This window comes from Pseudophryne corroboree, chromosome 2 (genome assembly GCF_028390025.1).
Source record: "Pseudophryne corroboree isolate aPseCor3 chromosome 2, aPseCor3.hap2, whole genome shotgun sequence".
In the NCBI taxonomy this organism is placed as follows: domain Eukaryota; kingdom Metazoa; phylum Chordata; class Amphibia; order Anura; family Myobatrachidae; genus Pseudophryne; species Pseudophryne corroboree.
This window is the reverse complement of record NC_086445.1, coordinates 644,576,064-644,592,371: the sequence shown is the minus strand read 5'-3', so window position 1 is coordinate 644,592,371 and position 16,308 is coordinate 644,576,064. Positions and strand designations below refer to the sequence as shown.

Below are 16,308 nucleotides of genomic sequence, written 5' to 3'. Positions count from 1 at the left end.
TGCATCTGGCACTGCGGCGGCATGTGTGTGCATCTGGCACTGCGGCGGCATGTGTGTGTGCATCTGGCACTGCGGCGGCATGTGTGCATCTGGCACTGCGGCGGCATGTGTGCATCTGGCACTGCGGCGGCATGTGTGCATCTGGCACTGCGGCGGCATGTGTGCATCTGGCACTGCGGCGGCATGTGTGCATCTGGCACTGAACTATTGGGGGCATGTGTGTATCGCGTCCCTCGCGTCCCATTTTAAATTGGCCACACCCATTTTTGGGTTACTCAGTACCACTAAGGGGCATAACTACTAGGGAGCAAAGTAATTTTTAAGTTGATAATATTTGTATGGCCCACAAAGGATTTTATAAATATCCAAATGGCCCTTGGTAGAAAAAAAGGTTCCCCACCCCTGCCCTAGGGCCTGCAATAAATGAGGCTACTGCTGTGGAACTCCCATATTAGGCAGCAAAGAAGGAGGCACCAAGCAGTCCACCATGCGCGTTAACACCTGTGTAAAAGAAGCCACCCAGGGTGGTTCCTGCACAGGGGCTGGTTGAGGCAGCTGTTGTGTATTTGGCAAATAGCATTTAAAACACAAATCATCCTGCACAAGGTCCTGTGGAGAAATGTAGCTGCACAGGCCTTACATGAAACCAGCAAGGTGCATTATTCTCTTTGTTACCTTTGCCTTTGGAAGACATTGTAACTGGATAACTAGAAGCTACTGTAAGCACACACAATGTACAGCTTTAGCAATTGCAAATGTGACTGTCTTCACAAAACACAAAATAATTGTGAAGTACCACAGCCATGAACACCTGTACCCAGGGCTTTTTGAAAAGAAAATGTATAGGGATAGATATAACCCGCCACGAAGCCTAGATCCCTGAGGTCAATAATGTAGCCTCTGGGAATGATGTCCCGCATCCAGGCATCTGAAAATGGCTCCACCGCAATGGTCTCTGAACCTTTCGATCCAGTGTTTCCTAAGCAACCTCAATGAGAAAGATCCGAAAGACGAGGGAAAGTGACACTCTTGCACCTAAGCTTTAAAAGAGTGATTGGACCTTCCAAGCTAAGTAGTCCAGTTTCAATGCTTTGTTCCATCTGAGAAAGGACCACTTGCTACTGAATTTTGCATCCCTCCACATTTAAAAATCAAAACTGCCGAGTGTTTCATGCAGTTTAAAATCCTGAAAAAACACTTAAAATAAGCGGAAATCTTCTTAAGTCCTGACACCGTATTCTCTATGTTGAGGTGCCAGGAGGGATGAAATTCTGGCGGAGTCAGGGAAGCCAGCCTTCACACTACAGAAATAGGGATGACTGGGAACCAAAACGGATATACTCGCTGCAACGTCATTAACGTAACCAAAACAGATACTTACTGGCCAAGGGCCTGAGCCAAAGCCAGCTTCACCCTGGCAGTTACAGTTGCTTTTGATATATGCACATCACTGGGCCCTTGCCTGACAAGCTGCGCACAGTGGCCCTGAGTACAACTGTCCACATGCAATTTAACATGTGAGCACAAGTCCAAACACTATAGGAGCAGTTTTTAAGTAAATGACTCTTGCCTTGTGTTGAGGGCCCACGAGAACAGCACCATAGTTGAACCTGAAACCACGGATTGTGGCGTCCCAGAAGCAGGACTATGGCACACCCCACCACGTCAGACTCAAATTAAATCATGAAATACTCGTTTGCGCTTGCATACATTTATACAATACCCTGTCCCTTCATCCACCGCAGTTGGAAACTGAGCAGTGTAGATCAAATGGCTGGGTTACTGTGTGTAATAAAACACTGATAACAATAATAAAGCATAAAATAGGGTACTTAGCCTTCCAGGAGAGGCGGCTCTCCACATGAGGAGCTGATGTAGCCAGTGAGTGTCCCTGCAGATTCAGTACTGCATGCACCACTGCAATGGCTGTCACTTTGTTGTAATGCAAAACTAGCAGGAGGGACACCAGCGGTGACAAGTTCCATCTCCCCGCAGAGTGTATTCTCTCTCCTCAGCCATAGGTACTTGGGTGTTACTGGGAAAACCTTCGGACCAGCCATGGATTTGGGCTGCCTGTCACACACGCACCTCGGTGAAGAAGCCACTGCAGAGACCTGGCAATATGGCACAGTCGCCCGGGATTGCAGCATCGCACACCACCTTGTAAAAGGGTCTACAAGGGTGAGAACATACCCAGTCCCACCCCCCCGGCACAGGCGGTTACTGAAATCACCAGAGTGCACGGGGGAACGGGCAAATTGCTGGTTTGCTCCGCCCTCCTGCACCGCAGCTGCTAAGCGGGAAGCCAGACCTGGCACCTTGCTGTCGACACAGCACTCCCGCTGAGGCAGCGCACAGAACCTAGGTATAAATGCAAGAAAATAACTAAAAATGAAACAAAAACTACTACCTGTGCAGCCGCCACAAAATATGCCCTATGGGCACTTAAAAAACACTGCCATTATGGGGTTGCAGGTGAAGGAGCTTAGGTTTACAGCTACAGTTTAATTTTTAAGTGCCAGCTCCTCCAGCCTACCTTCAATCCCAAGGTCCAGTGTTCCCCAGTAGCGTGAACATTTTCAGATTTCTTTCTGAAAACCTCTATATTGAAAGTAGGGTCTGCCCACTACATTATAAGATGTTGTGTTACCGGGAACTGAAAGCAGTTTTCGACTGGGACTAGATAGCGAGGTCCTAGTCAAATATGTAAGCTGCTTTCAGTGTGTTCCTTGAGCACTATGTCCCAGCTGTCATAACGGCAGGGGAAGTCTCAGGGGCTTCCGTATCTAGACCCCCCTCTTTATATGCCCTAGGCTGTATCTGCTCACTGACTCCATTCCTAACCCTGGTGTGGCGCCTGGGTCAACCTGATTTACATAATCCTAGGCAAAATAAAGGATAAAAAGGAGTCAGATTTTTTAATGTAGGTGATGGTCAATAACTCGGAAAGCAGGATTTAGACAAAACCAATAGGATTAAAAAAAACTGATTAAAACAGAATTTGTTTTTGAAAACCTCTGATTTGAAAGTTTGGTCTGCAAACTACACTATTAGATGTTGTGTTACCGGGAACAGAAAGCAGTTGTTTACATTTTCGACTTGACTTTATAGCGAGGTCCCAGTCAAATATGTAAGCTGCTTTCAGTGTGATCCTTGAGCACTATGTTCCAGCTGTCATAAGAGCATGAACATAATTCTCAGCCTATTTCAGGGAGACTGGTCACTATTACTAAGTTTTGCACGATATAATACTTGTAGTGACAATGCATAAAGACAGTAGGTATTCAGGAAATAGCGAAGAAAGAAAAGCATAGCATCATAGAAATGGGAACTGAATGGACTCCAAAAACAGACTTGAAAAAGCAAATTAAAACAATAAGAATAAAAAATGAATGCCTTTGTCTTATTTCTGTCACTCACCTTGCAGCTCTGCTGGTGCATGTTGAAGGCGGAAACAATTCCTTCAGTGACCTCTCGTCCTGACCTTTCCACCAAATATTCAGCCAGCCGGTGTGCCAGGAAGCTCTTTCCAGTGCCACTAGGACCAGACAGCAGTAGTCGACGGTGCTTTAGCAACAAACTAACATAATGTTGAAGCATGGGTTTTGGAATAAGTGACTCAAAGACTAGAAGGTCTACACACTTTTCCTTCAGACCTAAAGTGAAAAGATGGGAAACAAAGCAGATTGAAAGGCAGTTAAAAAAAAAAAAAAAAGAAAGATCAGCATGCATCAGTATAATTGTCAAAAAAGGTTATACATCCCAACCAATACATAGCATTTTGGTCCCACCTTTTAGCTGCAAAATAATGTTAGTGTTGCTTCGCAAATTCCGGGAAGGGGAAGTCTCAGGGGCTTCCGTATCTAGATCCCTCCTTATATGCCCTAGGCTGTATCTGCTCACTGACTCCCTTCCTAACCCCAGTGTGGCTCCTGGATCAACCTGATTTACATAATCCTAGGCAAAATAAAGGATAAAAATGAGTCAGGTTTTTTTTAATATAGGTGATGGACAATAACTCGGAAAGCAGGATTTAGACAAAACAAATAGTATTAATAGGAGTTAGCAAAACTGAAAACGGATCTTTCACCTGAAAGATTTGGCACACAGCATCATCCAGACTTTTCCAGTCTGCCTTGTTACTAATCTTCACATAACCCAAGAGGAACTCCTGTTGTTTCAGATCCTGTAGATAAATAATGAATGACCAAAAAGGGAAAAAAAGAATTGCATGTGACAAGTGAAAAATAGGATTTTAATACCTGCCGGTAAATCCTTTTCTCCTAGTCCGTAGAGGATGCTGGGGACTCCAAAAGGACCATGGGGTATAGACTGGATCCGCAGGAGACATGGGCACACTATAAGACTTTGAATGGGTGTGAACTGGCTCCTCCCTCTATGCCCCTCCTCCAGACCTCAGTTATAGGAACTGTGCCCAGGGAGACAGACATTTCGAGGAAAAGGATTTTTGTTAAACTAAGGGTGAGATGCATACCAGCTCACACCACAAACACACAGTACAACTGGATTAGCAGGAATACCAGATAACAGTATGAACGAAAAACAGCACCAAGCTGAATATAACCTATACACAACCTTCGTGTAACCGAAAACAACAATACAACTGCAAGTAACAGTACGCACTGGGATGGGCGCCCAGCATCCTCTACGGACTAGGAGAAAAGGATTTACCGGTAGGTATTAAAATCCTATTTTCTCTTACGTCCTAGAGGATGCTGAGGACTCCAAAAGGAACATGGGGTCTATACCAAAGCTACAGACCGGGCGGGAGAGTGCGGACGACTCTGCAGCACCGATTGAGCAAACGTGAGGTCCTCATCAGCCAGGGTATCAAACTTGTAGAACTTAGCAAAAGTGTTTGAATCCGACCACGTAGCTGCTCGGCAAAGCTGAAGTGCCGAGACCCCTCGGGCAGCCGCCCAAGATGAGCCCACCTTCCTGATAGAATGGGCCTTTACTGACTTCGGCAACGGCAATCCAGCCGTAGAATGAGCGTGCTGAATTGTATTACAAATCCAGCGTGCAATAGTCTGCTTCGAAGCAGGATTTCCAAGCTTGTTGGAAGCATACAGGACAAACAGAGCCTCCGTTTTTCTAACAAGAGCCGTTCTGGCGACAGAAATTTTCAAAGCTCAAACGACATCGAGAGATTTTGGCACCGCCACGGCATCCGTAGCCAAAGGCACCACAATAGGTTTATTTATGTGAAACGAAGAAACCACCTTCGGCAGAAATTGTTGACGAGTCCTCAATTCCGCTCTATCCATATGGAAAATGAAATATGGGCTCTTGTGAGACAAAGCCGCCAATTCTGACACCCGTCTGGCGGACGCCAAGGCCAAAAGCATGACCACTTTCCAAGACGGAAATTTCAACTCAACCTTTCGCAAAGGTTCAAACCAGTGATACATAAGAAATTGTAACACCACGTCAAGATCCCATGGTGCCACTGGTGGCACAAACGGAGGATGGATATGCAGCACTCCCTTCACGAAAGTCTGAACTTCAGGAAGGGCGGCCAATTCTTTTTGAAAGAAAATAGATAAAGCTGAAATCTGCACTTTGATGGAACCCAATTTCAGGCCTGCATCCACGCCTGCCTGCAAAAAATGGAGGAAACGACCCAAGTGAAACTCCTCCGCAGGAGCTTTCTTGGCTTCACACCACGACACATATTTTCTCCAAATACGGTGATAATGCTTCGCCGTGACCTCCTTTCTAGCCTTAAGGAGAGTGGGGATGACTTCATCGGGAATACCCTTTTAAACTAGGATTTGGCGTTCAACCTCCACGCCGTCAAACGCAGCCGCGGTAAGTCTTGAAATACGCATGGCCCCTGCAGTAACAGGTCCTCTCTGAGAGGAAGCGGCCAAGGATCTTCTATGAGCAATTCCTGAAGATCCGGATACCAGGCCCTCCGTGGCCAATCTGGAACGACGACTACTGCCGGAACCCTTGTTCGTCTTATGATCCTCAACACTTTTGGAATGAGAGGAAGTGGAGGGGACACATATACCGACTGAAACACCCATGGAGTTACCAGGGCGTCCACTGCACTGGCTTGGGGATCCCTTGACCTGGAACAATACCTCGGAAGCTTCTTGTTGAGGCGAGACGCCATCCTGTCTATTTGAGGAATTCCCCAACGCCTTGTCACTTCTGCAAATACCTCTTGATGAAGAGCCCACTCTCCTGGATGAAGATCGTGTCTGCTGAGGAAGTCTGCTTCCCAGTTGTCCACGCCCGGAAGGAAGACTGCTGACAGAGCGCTCATGTGCTTTTCCACCCAGCGGAGAACTCTTGTGGCCTCCGCCATCGCCGCTCTGCCCCTTGTTCCGCCCTGGCGGTTTACGTACGCTACCGCTGTTACATTGTCCCACTGAATCAGGGCAGGTAGACCTCGAAGCAGGTGTTCCGCTTGCAGAAGGCCGTTGTAAATGGCTCTTTTTTTTGTGTAAACTGTTTTTTATTAATTAAAGCAGCAGACAAAACATTACAGCAATACTTTTCCAAAAAAGGGGGGGACAAAAACATCACATATCAGCACACTACACATAGAGCGACCAAAGTATAAAAATAACTTGTCTGCTTCGCTTACAACATCAGAACTTATAAAAGAGGAACATTTTAACAAAACAGCATAGGAAAATGGGAGAGAGGAGAAAAAGAGAGAAGAGAAGAAAGAAGAAAGAAAAGAGAGGGAAATTTAGAACAGGTAGAGTCAGGTGTGAGTGTCTGCGCAGTAAGGATGGGTTGTTTGGGGGACGGGGGAGGGGTTTCCACCAATTAAGGGTCTGAGACATATTAGAAAGATATCATAATCGGAATATGAATTTGAATATAAGTATGAATATGAGGGGGGTTATGTCACCATGTAGGACCGATACAAAGGTGTGTCCTTAAAATCGTACCAGGGAAACCAGATAGCTGTAAAGTTAACGGTTTTCCCAGATGAGAAGGAGACAAGGTCTTCCATATCTAAAAAGTAATCGATCTTTGTGAACCATAATTTAATCGAGGGTGGTGAGATGGATCTCCAAAGAATTGTAACCACCGCTTTAGCTGCGTTGCTAAGATGTCTCAACAGGAAGTGTTTGTAGGAGTGTGTTTCTGCGGAGGTGTGATTGAGGAGCCAAAAACCCGGGTCTTTCGGGATCTCATCTCCCAATATCTGTTCGGAACACTTAAATACCTCTGCCCAAAATGGAGTTATAATAGGGCAGTCCCACCAAATGTGTATAAAACTCCCTAGGGCATTTTTGCATCTCCAACACAGATTCGAGAGAGAGGGAAACATTTTATTGAGAACAAGAGGAGTCCTATACCACCTATATATAAGTTTATAGAGGGTCTCTAATGTCGATAAGCATAGAGAACTCGCCTGGGTGTTGTTGAATACGGTATCCCAGTTGATCTGCGTGGGTAGCCCTGCCAGTTCTCTCTCCCAGGAAGCCATGAAGGTAGGAAGTTGCGGGAAAAAGTTTTCCATGATAAGCGCATAGATTTGTGAGATAGTATGTGTGGGAGAACTAGGAGAAGTGCATAGTCTTTCAAACCCAGTGAGATCCCTAGTTATGTCAGAGAGGTTCTTAGAAGATGATATGAAATGATGAACCTGCCGGAACCTCCAAAACTCAGCACTATGTAGGTTCCAAGAAGACTGAACATCTGAAAAGGAGCGCACCCTACCCGAGCTCACCAGCTGACCGACTCTAAAAATCCCGGCTTCCGCCCATGGAGCAAAAGCTGTCCCGTGAAGACCTGGAGCAAATTCGGAGTTATGGAGAAGGGAGGTTAGGGGGGACCATTTGGAGGATATATGGCTCTGGGATCTCAGCGTGGCCCATAATTTAAGCGTGGGGGAGACCGTGGGGTGTGTGACCTTCGGAAGGGTAGGAAGCCAAGGTGCAATTTCAATATAATGTGGAAGACAGCCCTCCTCTAGCAGGACCCATTGTTTGCGGTCTTTAGCACGCGTCCATTCCAGAATCCTATTCAAATGTACTGCGTGGTAGTAGTTAGAAATATGTGGGAGTTGTTGCCCCCCTTGATGTTTTCTCCTAAATAAAATGTCGTGTTTAAACCTGGGTGTCTTACGTCCCCAAACAAACGCGCGAATAAGATTCTGGACGTCTCGGAGCCAAAGTAGGGGGATGTGTATCGGAAGGGTCTGGAGAAAGAATAGTATCCTAGGGAGGGCGTTCATTTTGACAACGTTAATCCTGCCAAACCAAGACAGTTTTAGTTTCTTCCATTTCTGGAAGTCTAGGCGAAGCCTAGCCAATAAGGGGTTAAAATTTAGGGAGAATAATTTAGATAAATCGTTGGTCAGTAACACCCCCAAATATTTTAATTTGTGATCGTGCCAGGTAAAGGGGAAGGCATGTTTCAGACCCTCTACTATATCAGGAGGAGTAGTTAAATTCATGGCAATAGATTTGGAATAATTTATTTTGAAGTTAGAGAGGGCTCCAAACTTCTCAAATTCTACCATTAAGTTCGGCAAAGAAGTGACCGGTTTTGAGATTATAGCGAGTAAGTCGTCGGCATATAAAGCCAGTTTGTATTCAGTCCCCTTCACCGGCAAACCCGAGATATTCGGGTTAGCCCTAATGCTTCGAGCTAATGTTTCCATGCAAAGGACAAAGAGCAATGGAGATAGTGGGCAGCCCTGTCGTGTGCCATTGGAAATAGGAAAGGAATCGGAAAGGGAGCCATTAATCCTAATTTTGGCGGACGGGGAAGTATAAAGAGATAGGATTCTGTGAAGACAGGCGTTACCGAGCCCAAGATGCTTCAGTATACCAGCCAGAAAGTCCCAGTCCACTCTGTCAAATGCTTTTTCAGCATCGGTCGACAATATGATTGATGGGGATGAAAGCTGGCTTGCATAGTGAATCATGTTAAGCACTTTAGAGGTGTTATCTCTAGCCTCTCGGCCCAAAACAAATCCAGCTTGATCTCCATGTATCAGACCAGGTAATAATAGTTTAAGGCGGTTTGCAATCAGTTTGGCAAAAAGTTTTATGTCTATATTTAATAGTGAAATTGGCCGATAACTGGAGCAAAGACTAGGGTCTTTACCCTCCTTGGGTAGAACTGCAATATGGGCTTCGAGAGATTGTGGGGAGAAAGGCGATTGTTCTGATATAGTATTAAAGGCTCTCGTGAGTAGAGGGACTAATTTCTCTTTGAAAGCTTTATAATAAGCAATGGTATATCCATCAGGGCCGGGACTCTTGCCGTTGGGAGAGGATTCAATAACTTTCTGAACCTCCTCAGTAGAAAAAGGGGCATCTAGATCTTCCACTTCTTTTATGGATAGCGTGGGGAAGTCTAAGGCCCGTAAATAGTCAGCTATGGCTGTGTGATGGGACAACTTGTCAGGTCTTCCGGTCGGACCAGAAAGGTTATACAGAGTGGAATAATATGCCCTAAAGGCCCTAGCGATGTGAGGTGTCTCATGTTGGGACTGACCGTGACTATTTTTAATTGTGTGAATAAAAGTAAGAGCACGTTGCTCTCTAAGGGCTTTGGCTAGTAATTTCCCAGGTTTGTTGCCCCATTGGTAGTATCTGCTACGGCACTTCCGATGAGAAAACTTGACTCTATCAGAGAGTAGCTTATTCAGATCTGCCCTAGCAGCTTCGAGATCAGCATAATGTTGTGGGGTTTGGGATTTTTTGTGTAGAAGCTCGAGAGATTGTATTTTAGACAATAAATCACCCCGAAGTTTCTCCCTCTGCTTTTTGCGGAAGGATCCTAACTGGACACAAACCCCCCTAATGACACATTTGTGTGCTTCCCAAACCGAGACTTTAGAAATGTCATCTAAGTCATTGGTACAGATATAAGAATCTAAAGCGTTGTCGATTCGAGACCGACAGTCTGCGTCCTGCAAAAAAGTGTCGTTAAAGCGCCAGGACCATTGGCGATGTGCACTGGGAGGCAGGCGTAAAGTGAGGTTAACTGGGGCATGATCTGACCACACAATCTGTCCTATAGAGGCATCAGAAAGGAGGTGTAAGTGCCGGTGGCTCAGAAACAAGTAATCAATTCTGGAATATGTCTGATGTGGGTGTGAGAAAAAGGAGTAATCTATCTCAGTAGGATGTATCAGTCTCCATGTGCAATCAGCTGGTGGTCGAGCAGGGCGCGCCTCATTCCCCTATGCTCCCTCTCCGGCCTGCAGGAGATCTTTTTAGAATTGTCCTGGTTGGGATCTAGGGTCCAATTTAGGTCACCTCCCATCACCACCACCCCCTCCAGGAGAGGTTCCGCATTATCTAGAACTGAGGACAAAAAGGAAGGTTGTTTAGCGTTGGGAGCGTATATGTTCAAGAAAGAAAACCGTTGACCGTGTATATCGCATTTCACCAGCAACCCCCTACCCTCAGCTATTCTATGGGAAGCAACATTAAGGACAGGCAGGTGGCGAGCCAGTAATATAGCCACGCCCAATGTCTTACCAGCAGAATTATTAGACAGAAAAACATGAGGATAATAGTGACATTTTAGGGACGGCACGTGTCCCATCTTGAAATGTGTTTCCTGAATAAAAGCAACGTCAACTGTCTCATCTCTAAGCCATTTAAGAAGTTTAGACCTTTTCTCAGGAACATTTAACCCTTTGACGTTAAGGGTAGTTACATGTAGATCATTCACCCCCATTGTCAGGCGGGCCAAAGTGCTTCACAATAGTCTTCCCTACGTCAGACACTGGGGGAGGGGAAGGAAGAGCAGCAAGGGAAGGAAATAGAAAAAAAGAGAAAGTAGAGAAAAGAAGATGCAGCGTGGGAAACCACGCCGTAAAGTACTTTGACATTAAACAGAGATGATAATACTACAAAAAGGACTGCTGCAAAAAGGACAGGAGCGGAATCCTGCAGACTCCCAGTCCAAAGAAACAGGGGATGCAGCATAGTGGGGGTCCTACGGGGGGCCCAGGACAGCGACCATCCACAAGATAGAATCTAAACAAGTATATGGTATTACCGAGATGTGCACAAAGGCACAGGTGAAAAAAAAAAAAAAAATATGAAAGCTTATATAAAAGTGTACATATAATCTTTAAGCTATCAAACCCGGTTTCATGCAGGCTGATCAATTGTGTATATGAGCATCGTCACCAACATAATAAATACAGCATGAAAAAAATAAAAAATTTTTCCAAAATAACATGTCGATGATACCTCATCCCTTATCTATGAAACCATAACAACTGTGTACTGTTACAAAGTTACAAGAACCGATCTCACGTGTGAGCAACACATAGCACTATTTAAGAGAAAGAACTCGGTGCATAACATGGGTAGCAAGAAAATTCACGTCCGCTCGGGACGAGACGTCTCATTCAGGGAGGCTCTGAAGAACGTGAACCAGGAGTGGTTCCCCGCGTCCGTGGGGAACGTACTTGCTGCCACGCGTTGTCTGGAGGGAGCACAACAGGTAGGTCCGTTAGGTGGTGAAAGGCGTCCCAATCTGGTAACGGTACCGGAGGAATTCCCAAGGTCGTGAAGAAGGCCTGTAAGTCCGAAGGTCTAGAGAGACTCGCGACTTTGCCACCATAAGAAACCTGGAGGGAGAAAGGGAAGCCCCATCTATATTTCAGCTCGAGTTTCCTGAGAGAGTCTGTAAGAGGCTTCAAGGCTCGACGTTGTTGTAAGGTCGACCAGGCAAGGTCAGGAAATATCTGAATCTTGTCCCCTTGAAAGTCAATGCTATCCAGCTGACGGGCCGACCTCATTATTTCCTCTTTTTGGACATCATAATGGAGCCTGCAAATCACATCCCGTGGTCTGTCAGAGGGCAAGCCGCGGGGACGGAGGGCTCGGTGAGCTCTATCAAATATGATGTCCTTGTTCGGATCCAGGTCAATAAGTTCTCCAAATATCGTAGTTAAGGCCGCTGTCAGGTCAGCCTGTTGAACGCTCTCAGGTAAGCCCCTGACTCTGATATTATTTCGCCGGCCGCGATTATCCATATCCTCAATACGTAATTTTAGAAATGAGATATCGTCCCGTTGATGAGATAGCACCTCCCGAAATTTAGTCAGAGAATCCACATTAGACGATTCGTGGCGTTCCAGGACATCGACACGGGTCGCAACTTGGGACATATCTTGTCGGAGCGCTGTCACTTCCTGAGTGATGGTGGAAAGCAAGCGAGTCTCCAAGGCTGAGAAATCATGCTTCGTGGGGAGTGTCTTTACATGAGACAATATCTCGCTTATCTCCGCAGACAGAGAGAGGGCCTGTGGAGGCAACGGAGTCTCAGGGGATGTCATGTCGACCACCGGGCCGTGTAGATTCGGAGAGGTCGGGACAGTAGAGGAAGTAGCGGGGATTGAGGTTGGAGTAGTTAAGAACTGACGTAGGTCCGACGAATGTCGGTTCGCAGGGGATGGGATCGCGTCCGGCTTGGTCTTGGCCTTTTTTTTCTTTATCCCTCTCACCATGAGATCGGTCTTCAAATAAAGCAGTATATAATTACACTTTCACATATCCTCGGCAGTATGAAGCATGTGGGTCGTCACCGTGCAAGAGCCCCCACGTGGTCTTAGGGCAGCATCAGGCAGGCAGGCACATAGCTAGGGCACCATAAGTCAACTCACAGTGGCAGAACATCCGACTTGGTCTAATTGAGGTGTCTCTGCGGGACACTATGTGTTAAAAAAAATACGCTGCCACGACACCGCTCCACAGTGTTATAGATGAATGGCGACAGCGGGTGGCAGGCTGTGTGGAGACCACTGAGCAGGGAACCGGCTGGTGCAGACGCTTGAATGAGTGGATGGATGGGGCACTTTAGCAAGTGGTAGATAGCCAAAAGGTCTGTGTGGCCCAGCCTTATGTACACCCCTCCCCCTTCCCTCGCCTGGGCACCTCAGATCACTGGCGCATATACCTCTGGGGGCCCAGCAGGAGAGAGAGACAGACAGTACCTCAGACGAGTTTAAGATGGCCGCCGGGCGCCCGCCGGCGCGGCGAGTCTCAGGGTCTCCGTCAGGCGGAAGCGTGCTGCAAACAGCCGGCAGCAGGGAGACACTCTTAGCCGCGGTCAGCGGCTAGCGGCAGTGAGGAGAACGGAGCTCCGGAGGAGGTCCGCGGCCCGAGTTGTGGGTCCCGGAACGGTCTCCGGCGTGAGAGGATACTTGAGGCCCCGGCTTCCGTGAGCCCCGTAGGCCGCAACCCGCAGGAGCAGTGAAAACTGCTCCCCGATTCCGCGGCACCTCGGGGGGGATCAGCAGGGGTTACAGGAGGGGTAGGGGAGGTATTGGGGCAGATGAGAGGGTTTTGGAAAGCTAAATATATATATTATTAGCTGCGGGTCCCGGGAGCTCTTTGAGAACACAGCTGCCTCCTTCAGCAGCCAGACCACGCCCCCGTAAATGGCTCTTAACTCCAGAACGTTTATGTGGAGACAAGTTTCCTGGCTTGACCATTTTCCTGGGAAACTTCTTCCTAACGTGACTGCTCCCCAGCCTCGGAGACTTGCATCCGTGGTCAGCAGGACCCAATCCTGGATTCCGAACCTGCGTCCCTCTAGAAGGTAAGAACTTTGCAGCCACCACAGGAGAGAAATTCTGGTCCTGGAAGACAAACTTATTTTCCGGTGCATGTGCAGGTGAGACCCGGACCATTTGTCCAGCAGGTCCCACAGAAACACCCGTGCATGAAACCTGCCAAACGGAATGGCTTCGTAAGCCGCAACCATCTTCCCTAGCACTCGAGTGCATTGATGAATCGACACTCTTGCCGGTTTCAGAATCTCCTTGACCATGCATTGGATTTCCAGAGCTTTTTCCGCTGGAAGAAACATTCTTTGCAGTTCCGCGTCCAGGATCATGCCCAAGAAAGGCAGCTGAGTTGTCGGAATCAACTGAGATTTTGGCAAATTTAGGATCCAACCATGATGTTGCAGAACCGTCAGGGAGAGTTCCACATTTCTTAGCAACTGCTCCTTCGATCTCGCCTTTATCAGGAGATCGTCCAAGTACGGGATAATTGTGACACCTTGCTTGCGTAGGAGTACCATCATTTCCGCCATCACCTTGGTGAAGACCCTCGGGGCTGTGGAAAGCCCAAACGGCAACGTCTGAAATTGGTAATGATAATCCTGCACCGCAAATCTCAGCAAAGCTTGATGTGGAGGATATATCGGGATGTGTAAGTAGGCATCTTTTATGTCGACTGACGCCATAAAATCCCCCCCTTCTAGACTGGAGATCACTGCTCGAAGAGATTCCATCTTGAACTTGAAAGTTTTAAAATACAGATTGAGGGATTTTAGGTTCAGGATCGGTCTGACCGAGCCGTCCGGCTTTGGAACGACAAAGAGGCTCGAATAAAACCCTTCTCCCCGTTGGGACGGGGGTACCGGGACAATGACACTCTGTTGACACAGCTTTTGTATCGCAGCACTCACTACTTCCCTTTCTGGGATAGAAACTGGCAAGGCTGATTTGAAAAATCGGTGGGGGATGGGGGGCACCTCCCGAAACTCCAGTTTGTACCCTTGGGACACTATGTCTAACACCCAAGGATCTAGGCCCGAGTGAAACCAGACCTGACTGAAGAGTCTGAGACGCGCCTCCCACCGGCACGGACTCCTCTAGGGGAGCCCCAGCGTCATGCGGTGGACTTGGCAGAGGCCGGGGAGGATTTTTGGTCCTGGGAGCCTGACACAGCAGGCGCCCTTCTTCCCCTTTCTCTACCTTTTGAAGCAAGGAAGGACGAGCCTCTTCCTTTTTTGTATTTATTAGGCCGAAAGGACTGCATCTGATAATGGGGTGCCTTTTTCTGTTGTGCTGGAACATAAAGAAGAAAAGAGGACTTACCCGCTGTAGCGGTAGACACCAGGTCAGTGAGGCCGTCACCAAACAAGACACTACCTTTATAAGGGAGAGCTTCCATAGCTTTCTTGGAGTCGGCATCAGCATTCCATTGATGAATCCACAGCGCTCTCCTGGCCGAGACTGCCATGGCATTGGCCCTTGATCCCAAGAGGCCAATATCCCTCGCCGCATCCTTTAGGTAAGCTGCAGCGTCCCTGATATAACCAGAGTCAAAAGAATGTTATCCCTATCCAGGGTATCCATGTCAGATGCCAAATTATCAGCCCACTTAGCAATAGCACTACTCACCCATGCCGACGCCACGGCAGGTGTGAGGAGTGCACCCGTAGTGACATAAATGGCCTTTAATGTTGTTTCCTGCTTACGATCCGCAGGATCCTTGAGGGCAGCAGTGTCGGGAGGCGGATGCGCCACCTTCTTGGACAGCCGGGACAGGGCCTTGTCCACATTGGGAGATGATTCCCACTTTTCCCTGTCTTGGGAATCTGCCACCTTTTGTCAGGCGATTCCCAAGCTTTTTCACAAAGCTTTCAGTTCATGAGAGGGGGGAAACGTCACCTCAGGCTTTTTCCCCTTATATAAACAAACCCTTGTATCTGGAACAGCAGGCACTTCAGATATATGTAAAACATCTTTAATTGCCACAATCATGTACTGAATACTCAACCACTTTTGGATGTAAACTGGCCTCACTAAAGTCGACACTGGAATCAGAGTCCGTGTCGGTAACAGAATCCGCCATCTGGGTAAATGAACACTTTTGTGACCCTGAGGGGGCCTATACCTGGGATAAGGCTTCCTCCATGGATTTTCTCCACGTTTGTGTCCGAGAATCAGATTTATCCAGCCTTTTAGACAATAACGCCACTTTTGCATTCAATGTACTCAACATGGCCACCCAATCAGCAGTCGACGGTGCCGACAGAGTCACTCCCAAATCTTTCTCTGCGCCCCCAGTAACCTCCTCCGGGGAGGAGCACTCGGCCTCAGACATGTCGACACACCATACTGACATACACACACTCACACTGGCAATAGGGGACAGACCCACAGAGAAGTCTGCTAGAGAGAACACAGAGGGGGTATACCAGCTCACACCCCAGCGCCCATATACTACAGAAAAATAATATATGATCACTGCGCTGTTTAATAGTACCAAATGACTGTGCCCCCCCCCCCCCCCCCACCTCGTTTTGCTCTCTGTACTTGCTAAGGAGAGTGGAGGTCCGGGCCAGCGTCTCTGTAATGTCTGTGAAGAGAGAAAAATGGCGCTGGTAAGCTGTGAGGGCTAAGCCACGCCCCCTCCCGGCGCGCTGTAGTCCCGCTCAAATTTAAATATTTATACTCGCGGGGGTCTCATATTTAGGTCCCAGACACTGATATATGCTCTTTTGCCAGTTTTCATAACTCCAGCAACTTGCTGCCCAGGG

At 47.5% G+C, this 16,308-nt stretch overlaps 1 protein-coding gene across 6 annotated transcripts in view; it reads right to left on the bottom strand.

Moving 5' to 3' along the window:
• NAV1 (neuron navigator 1) overlaps nucleotides 1-16,308 on the bottom strand; it is a 468,103-nt gene that overhangs the window by 72,168 nt on the left and 379,627 nt on the right. For all 6 annotated transcript variants that reach the window (XM_063954974.1, XM_063954975.1, XM_063954973.1 and 3 more), the window contains 3 exons: nucleotides 4,091-4,186; nucleotides 3,792-3,957; nucleotides 3,421-3,656 (listed from right to left, as the gene is read on the bottom strand). In XM_063954974.1, the coding sequence (XP_063811044.1) occupies nucleotides 3,421-3,656; nucleotides 3,792-3,957; nucleotides 4,091-4,186 (498 nt within the window). The remainder of the gene's footprint in view (nucleotides 1-3,420; nucleotides 3,657-3,791; nucleotides 3,958-4,090; nucleotides 4,187-16,308) is intronic.